General features: G+C 44.0%; 1 protein-coding gene across 1 annotated transcript in view; it reads left to right on the forward strand.

The window, feature by feature from the left end:
• Window positions 1-7881: 7881 nt before the first annotated feature.
• The window catches only part of LOC149330173 (uncharacterized), a 12041-nt gene continuing 11034 nt past the window's right edge, over window positions 7882-8888 (forward strand). The window contains exons 1-2 of the mRNA XM_089559385.1: window positions 7882-7909; window positions 8249-8566. Of these exons, the coding sequence (XP_089415511.1) occupies window positions 7882-7909; window positions 8249-8566 (346 nt within the window). The remainder of the gene's footprint in view (window positions 7910-8248; window positions 8567-8888) is intronic.

Consider the following 8888-nt stretch of genomic DNA (forward strand, 5'->3'; position numbering starts at 1 on the left):
CTTCCCCGCACAGATAAGGAGCACGCTGGTCACAGCTCACTGCACGAGGTGATTGCCTTGTGGAAAACGCGTACGTCAGGCTCAAACCTATACCGATGGCCGCCTTCTGGTCAGCGGAAATGGTTTGGCGCTTTCGTTTTCAGCTCCTTGGTCGTGTAAAACTGCAGGTATATCAGTACCCTTAAGCACAGCAAGTGCACTATCACATGTTTTTAACAGTGAGAAAATTTTACGAAAACACATAATAAACTGCTTATATAAAACCAGAAAAACAAAGCATGCTTGCTTTAGACCGTGTGCAGCGAGGAGCACAGGAGGACCTTCACAACACTCTCCAGGCGCAGCATAGCACTGTAGAGCGTACGCACCGTGCAGCTTGGTATCGCTTACGGGGCCGCGTACCCAATTTTCGATGAAGGAAGCGTCTGCCACCAACCACGCTTACCGCCGCTTGATACGGGATGAGTTTTGGGGATGCTTTGTAGGTGCTCAAGCGAGCTTGTTATGCAAGGTGATTTCATATGGCCACATCGAATTCGCACAAAGAAGTTACACCCTTACATATCGACAATGGCAGCGTGAAAAATGTCCAGTGGAGTTCAATGTAAGTTTGTTATATCCCAGTTGTAACGAAGTTTTACTTCATAAAAGCGCGATATCAAATGCATGAGCATTTGGGGAGTTCCGAGGAGGAATCGTTTTTCTTTCGATATACTGATCCTTTCGTTATAGATATGTTTGAGTGCAATAGTACCAGTAATAGTAGTGGAAGTGGTGTTATTTGTAGCAGAAAAGATTATTGTACACAAACCCCTAGTAGAGCTTGAAAAGTAGGCATTTTTTAACGCTTCATGTTATCCATCATGTCCAGCTCTTAAGGGAGGTGCACTAGGCCGAGCATGTTGGGAGCCGCTGCGGAGGAGTCCTTTAGCTACACCTCCAGTTAAGAGGAGGCGCGAAGGTGTTGGGAGAGGATGCAGGTGAAAATGTGTGATCAGAGCCATAGAGACGAGAGGGGGGGTTGGTTGCCAGAGAATCCACTGAAATCAGGTTGGGCGGTCCCGTCGACGATAAGCCATGAGTCCTTCATCACTGCTGCGCTTTGACAGAGATTTAAATTGCTGGTCAAGGTGAAAAGATAAAGATGAAAATTTCGTTTTGCTTTACCAATGAGCAAATCAATGATGGTGATTACAGCACGAACAGGGTGCCGAGAGTAAGCGACTTTACCCGCCAAGAAAACAGACAGGACCTCAGTTCAAAGACACTGCTTTGAGAGGACACGCAGAGCGCTAAGTTTATAAAGGCTAGTCTTGATGGAAAGCTTTTATACATGTGTCGCAGTAATCACGAAATGGTTGCGATTTGTTCTTTCAACAACGGCTGCGCATGGACAAAAAAGTTTAATAAAACATGTGTTCTCCCAGACAGAACCTATTCAAAGTTTTCACTCGTCCCGTCCTCTTGCTTTGACACTTCTTAAGTTTGTGTTACTTTTTCTTCCCTTAAGTGTGAACCAAAAAGGTCAGCCACGGGCATTGTTTCCACGCCAAACTTCTATGGTTATTCGATAATATTAAACGACCATTCAGTAACGCACGGCAATGTGTATCATAATGTGATCTACGGTGAGGACGAGGCCATATTTAAAACTTGTCTCGTTTATCGTAACTTCTATTTCGTAGTTTCGAGTGAGGGATTTGAGTTCCTCGGATCGGGACAAAGGCCCTTAAAAGCTCAAGAAGGAACCCCTACTGAAGACCTGTCCTTACGTGTGGGCGGTGTTTCCCTGGTTAGCCCTGGTAAGAGTCATTTGAAAATGCCCCCGAGTGCTTCATTATTCATAATTTTGAGTGTTTCATTCATTGCGTACTTTTCTTTTGAAATGTATAAACATCTGACAATTTCTGCACAACTCTTTTTCGAACCGTACTCTGTTCTCTAGCCTACGCCATCAACGGCAAAGCCAGCCAGATTTTTTGGCAGGAATGTAAAGGCAGGAATATCTTTTGTTCTAGAGATCATATTGGTGTTTGTGCTGTTATGTCTAAACGCCAAGTCATTCTTATTTGCGAGATATCAAATTTGTTGACACAGGTACGAAAAATACTCGACGCCAGGTACTGAGTTGCAATCAAATTTTAAGATTCAAGAGGGAAACAATCTTTTACAGCTTTCACCATTCGCAAGACCTAAATTTTAACAAATCTAATAAAACCAGCGAGCACATGTGCAGTGCCCTGGATTAAGTTGTTTTTTTTTTTATCTTTGGGGTAGGCTTTGTGTTAGATACTCTCACAAAGCTAAAGGTCAACCTGACCTGCTAGAAACAGTGTGTCAGAAGCGACGTATTGAAACATTCTTTTCAGCGACGGGATATATCCGCTCATAATTTTGCAACACGTTTGATGACCACTCTGCCCACTTTTTGGCTCAGCATCTCTAAGCATTCGCCTCATGCAATATTTTTTTTTCTCATAAATGTGGACGGAATACATAGTGAAGGCAAATCTGTAAAATAATTGCGCTATCGTAAGTTCTTATACTACCTAACCTCGTACGTGGAACTGCACAGAACAGCAATAAGCGTGAATCATCAGAGGGAGATTAATAAACAGCTGAGTGCCTCCTATAGCACACAATACTGCATATTTTTAAAAGCTGATTTAAGTAATTTCCAACCACGGTAAATTGGTCGCACATAAACCATGAAGGCAAACGAACAGCTTGGGAGATTTAACCTTGAGGGCAGAGGGGGGCTTTCTGGCCGGACAAAACAGTTCAACATAATGGTAATTATTAAACGCCTCATTACATTTCAGATGGCTTAGACCTCCAAGGTACGTATAAAATTTCTCTCATTTCTTTGTTAGCATATAAATTGGATGCACAGCTAGCGGCACCAGATCAAGTGGCGAGCTTTCAACGTTATTCACTCGTCATAACAGTATCTGATAACCCGGCACATTCGATATAGTCTGGACTGTTAGAATTTTTGTTTCTCAAAAATCAAATTTTTTAAATTGCCGCAGCAATGGGAGCATGTGATTCAGAAGTGGTTCTTAAGAGTATATGCGAGAAGCGTTGACAGTGGGCTTAGATCTGCTGGCCAGCAAATGGTGATACAGAACACAGCAACACTATTTTTGGACGATTGGTTTCAATGGATTCCAATAAAAGACAAGCGTAGCAGGGGGCGGCAGAACGTTAGGTGGGCGGCTGAGATTTAGAAATCTGCGGGAATACGGTGGCCGCAACTGGCACAGGACAGGGTTAATTGAAGATACATGGGAGAGGCCTTTGCCCTACAGTGGGCGTAGTCAGGCTGATGATGATGGTGATGATGGTTTCAATGAAGGCGCTTCAAACATCACAAGTGTGCGATTCTGGATTAGTCGGACTGCTAACTGTAACGCCACGGAAGGCGCAATGCAATACGCGTACAAACAGAAACAAATGGATCTCACACGAGCGCTTCAACAGCGACAATAATGCGATGCAATAATGCAATGCGGAGGCTCGGGTATCTAAAACGTACACTTTGTGTTGCCCCATAAGAAACTAAATTGGTAACCTACAAAGCTTTAATTCGACCACTTTAGGAGTATGGGTCAATAATCTTTAATCCTCATTAACAGTCCGATATCAGTAAGCTGGAATCCGTCCAAAGGAAAGCAGTACGGTTTATTTGCCGACGGTATGACCGAATTTTTTCACCTTCATCCACTCTTCCTGCCATAGGCCTTTCCCTCCTTTGTGCTCGCCGCGACAATGAGTGTTTAAAATATTTTCATGGTATTTTTAATTCATCCCGCTTTGCTTTATTGTGTGAGTATTTGCATCTTTCAACATCTTTATTTACAAGAAGCTACCACCCATTGAATATAACACCCATTCACGCGAGCACTGATATGTTCAAATTTAGTTTTTTTCCTCGTGTTATCGAACGATGGAATTCTTTACCCGGTGATATACGCTCCCCGGAACCAAACCTATTTTTCAACGTTGTTGCAAATCTGTAATTAGTCTGTTGAATTACTGTTCTGTATTTTAATGATGTTCACTTCTGAATATGTTATCCCTCTCCGCCTTTTCTTTTCAATTTTTTTCTTCCTCCCACTCCTGCAATAGCCCCATCGGGGCTGCAGTTTGTGTAAATAAATAAAATAAACAAAGAAACAAAAAACCGCTAATGAGGAGGTAACATGCCCAGTAGCACATTGTTCTTAGGTTTATTTCTTGTACAGCGGACCTTGCTGTCTATTTTCTGTGTCTAACCACCTACACGTAACTATTTTAGGCCCACTCAGGCCCACCATAAGCTAGTCGTACCGGTTACTCAGTTAGTAGAGCGATTGCTCTGGTGAAGTGGTGGTCCTGATTCGAACACCGGACCAGGAAGAATTTTTCTTTAACTACGATGTTTCTGTGAGAGCTGTTTAGATTTCCTTTGTAGCCATAAGGATGCGCATGAGTGAATGCAAAGGAGCAATTGATCCCTTAATACAAATATACTCCAGTTTGGAGCGTCCCTTAAACTTTTGACCAAACTGAAATAGCGGATCTTTTTCCGGGGAAGATTTTCCCGGGCTTCTCTCTCTACTGTCGACGTCCTTTTGGTGGGCAGCTTGAACTTCGGGACGCGGACATTGAAACGCAAACAGGACATACGGCTGACTTTAAATATTAATCGAGACATGCGAAAACAAGCAGAATATGAACACAGTAGGCGGTGGTGCTGGCAGGCTTTACGCATGACAGATAATGTAGAACAGAACAGAAACAATGAAGAATCATTGATAAGTTAAGTTCGATGGAAGAAATCATTAACCACCAGAAAAATGAGCCAAAAATATAGCAAGGATCTACAAAAAAAGCTCACCTGCTCAAATGCAAGTGCAAGGTTCAAGTGCAAAAAGCGACCATGTGAGCACTGTATCTCAAGAGAAAGAAAGGTGCCCCTGAGCTATGCTATCCTTCACGTTTGAGTCCATAACTTCATTTTCGCCACTACAGGTTCTTATCACAACGTGACTAGTACCGACGCTTTCATAACTTTTTTTTGCTAATACTTATCAAACAACACTTCAGTCTGTTTAGCCGCGTTCCTGTGCGCAATTTGCTATGGTTACTGACATTGTTGAAGTCTTAGTTTTAGCCTTTTATTTTTCCTATTCCACATACTCCAGGTTAACTGCTGGCATCTTTGTGTTCTTGATGTGGCTTGAGTCTTTCTTATATCCTCGATATATTTTTGCCTGTTTTTTTTTTCGCAGTTTATTATGTGTCCTATGCAAATTGCATTAACCAGGCTTTTTCATTATTTGTATTGTGTCCTACATTATGCGTTACTCGCACAGACTCTCGTCCCCCTGCCCACAGTGGACATATTAAGCTTAGTTTCACCTGTCTTCACTTAAGTTGAAAGTCAGCGGCGTGTCCTATTTGTCTTTCTGCTTTCATGTACCAATAATCAAGCTGTAAAACCCTTTCTGATTCTCAACAAGCCCTGAAAGATGTGTCAAAATATAGACAAGTGGACAAGTGACAGGCCAGTGACACGCACTGTAACTAGTGCTCCACTGTGGGCAACGTTGTGCTCAATGTAAGGCCGCATATGATATTGCATCCTTTACTATGCGACTGAATGTGCAGTGCACCAAATGCATGCCACAGAGAGCGCGTTTGGCGCGTTTCCGTGTGCTGCTTTGGTGCCGTTTATACGCAGTGTGCGTTCTCGAGACAACCTTGTGCTTTGCTATCGGTTGTTATTTACTTGTAAATTCCTTATATGTGCCGACTGGGCTTTTCTCACACAACCACATGAAGCCCAGGAACTGCGTTTTACAACTGTTTATCTCCCGATTCCTTCCTTTACCATTTTATTAATTGACATCTGCTGCCTGAAACGTGAGACCTAATGTTCAGGAAGCAATGCACTTTTCTAGTGACAAAGAGCGCTGTAAAATAGGCAAAAGGATGGGTCGAAAAAGAACTCTTGCAAAAAACGAACAAGAAAAAGTAAGCAAATGCAAATATTCCTAAGGAAAACCCGAAAGCGATTTAGTACCGCTCTGGAGAAGTATCACGAGCACTTCGCGCGGGAAAGCTAGTCGCTGTGTCAACTTCATACGTAAGGAAGCATCCGAGGTCAATACAATTTACATCGATCCCCGCACCGCCACCTCCGGAAAGGGTAACTGCTATTAGCGGACCCGAAATGGTTCATCTTCTACAAATATGTGTTAGAACACAGGTTTATGGAGGACTGGTTAACAGGGCCAACAGGCGATTCGGAAATCAATGAAGGTGTTCTTAAACAATATATTAACCTTGCCATGCTGCCGAGGCCCTCGCTGGCTGTGTTTCCCTCTACCTCTGTCAAAGCATGTTTAGTGTTACCGCTTGAAGCTATTTGCTTTATTCGTGGGGTATTTCTTACTTCACGTAACTTCACGTAACGAATCAAGGTTCACCTCCCTCCCCTTCCTGACACGCATCCCCTCTCACACCACTTTCCTTCCCCACCCCCGGGGCCTTCCTCCTCGGAGCGAAGGCCTTATTTAATCCCTGCCAATGATGAACGCTTTGCCCAGACGAAGACAAGTCCCCTTGTCGAAACGTTGGCTCTAGTAACCTGAGGTTTTCCCCTCCCTTGTTCATTTTTGTGATTCACGTAACTTTAGTTCTTTAACTGTATCACTCGTCAATCGACCAGCAGGCTTGTCAGCGCTTTCTCATGGCGAGATCCGGCGAAAAAAGCAAGAGCAAGCTTGTGTGTAATACATGCGCTTATTCTAACTTGCTTCGCCGCTCCACGCAATGGCCAGAGTCTGCTAAAGAATACTGGTACTGCTGAAGAATACGTCGGGTGCACATATTCAATGCCCTCCCACCTCTACGTTCAATTTAAAGCCTTAGTGAGCTTTCTGTTAGCAAGGCATGCCAAGTAGCCAAGAATACAAGATCCATGCTTAAGTATAGCAAGAATATTGATAATGAGCCTTGGAATTAGATACAGCTTTAACGTTTAGGGTGACGACATAAAGCGCTGCCGCTAGCTCTCTCAAGCTGCCACGAGTGTGTAATACAGCTTAAAATTAGCTATGACCTTCAGCTAACTCCGTCCCGATCGATCATGACAGACGATGCAGTGGTATGCCATTTTATGGGGACGCAAAGCGAATTATTTTTCATAACATGGATTAAATGTAAACCCTCGCATTATATTTTGTTGCATAGTTTTAAAAAATTCACGAGTTATTTATTTTTTTCAGTGTGCAGTACAAAAGCTACCCTAAGGTTAAAATTGCGACCGCTATGCTTTTGAGAATATATATCATATAAACACAGTAGTGCACTAATAAGGGAGTAATTACTAATAACCACCCGAGAACCGCCATACGGCTACAAAGGAAAGCTATACAGCTTTCTCAGAAACTTCGTAGTTAAAGAAAAATTCATCGTGGTCCGGGGTTCGAACCCGGGACCACCGCTTCACCGCAGCAGTCACTCTACCAATTGAGCTAATTGGAACGGCAAGATTGTGGTAGGGTGAGAGCGAACTGTTCATTAACTCGAAGTGAGAACTGTGTTGGTCTGTGTTGACCACCACAGTAGTGCACTGTCTACCTGCGGCCACAGTACACTTATCTTTTGAAAGCGTTCACACCAGCTAAGAAAGCTCTATGATTTGTCGCCCGTCAGTTGGCTAATGCTGTAACAGCGATACCTTTACTGCATCCAAAACACGTTACCTCAAAGGGCACACATTGGAGAGTCAAAATGCCTCGACCAAGGACTTTTGCATTTACGATGCCTATCAGATCATCCACTTTTCAATGGCAAATGCATTAAGACCTCGTTCAACGGCCGTCCGCGATGTGGTGCGTCCGGCGGCAGCCTCTTGGTACGTCACTCAGGCTACGGGACGGCAGAGCGCTTCTTAACGATGGCGGGACACCAGGCGACCAATCTGAGCAAATATAGGAGGAGCTAGCGAGCGGGCACCACCGGGAAAGGGAAACAGGAGAGGTTTTGATGTACCTATTTTGGCTGCTCTTACACCGGCTGAAAACAGGAGGTGTTCCACCGACCCAGTTAGATAAACATTTTCACAGTCCTCCAGGCGAACGGGTGCAATATAATACTGCTACGAGCATTTTTACCCGCCAATTAGCGCCACGATCAGCAATGCATGTATCTTTAGGTATTGACCTGCTTACTTTCTTTTCCTATTCCTGTTAAGGATTAGGAGGTGTATCATATGGCGGATCAGAAGCAGGATCAGGGGATGGAACAGCTGGTGGACTAGGCATCGCATCAGGCGATGTATTAGGGGGTGGACTAGGTGGTGGATCAAGAGGCGGCTTCGGCGGCGGAATTGGCGGCGGACAAGGAGCACAGGATTTCGGTAGGATCCAGGGTGAAGGCGGTGGTACTTCAAGCAGTAGCACTACCACCAGGCCGAGCATCAGGGTCACGGGTGGCGTTGGGGGCGGATCAGGTGGTGGCGGCAGAACGTCGACTGAAGGCAGCAAAGAGTCGTCGGAGGAAACAACCACTGGTAGGTACCAGGCATGAACTAGACGCTGCCGAGCTTCTCTAGACACCGAAAAAAAAATCACTATTAAGAGGAGTCCCTCTCACCCTAAAAGTGTTTAAAGTTTCCTATATGAGCAACGGATGAGGGCAAAGCCTTTGGAGGGATTTTTTGGCTGCTTCATAAAACTGAATCAAGTATTTTAAATTTCCAGGGACCCTTCTGAATATTACATTTCCCTGCATCGTTTCTCTTTATTCAAGAGCCAGTACCTGGTATTAGATTTTAACACCTATTAAGCCTTAGTAAATTTTCACATTCTAATCTCTTTTCAACACAACTGCGC

The sequence above is a fragment of the Amblyomma mixtum genome, chromosome 9 (genome assembly GCF_055824585.1).
Source record: "Amblyomma mixtum isolate Tamu chromosome 9, ASM5582458v1, whole genome shotgun sequence".
NCBI classification, from domain to species: Eukaryota; Metazoa; Arthropoda; class Arachnida; order Ixodida; family Ixodidae; genus Amblyomma; species Amblyomma mixtum.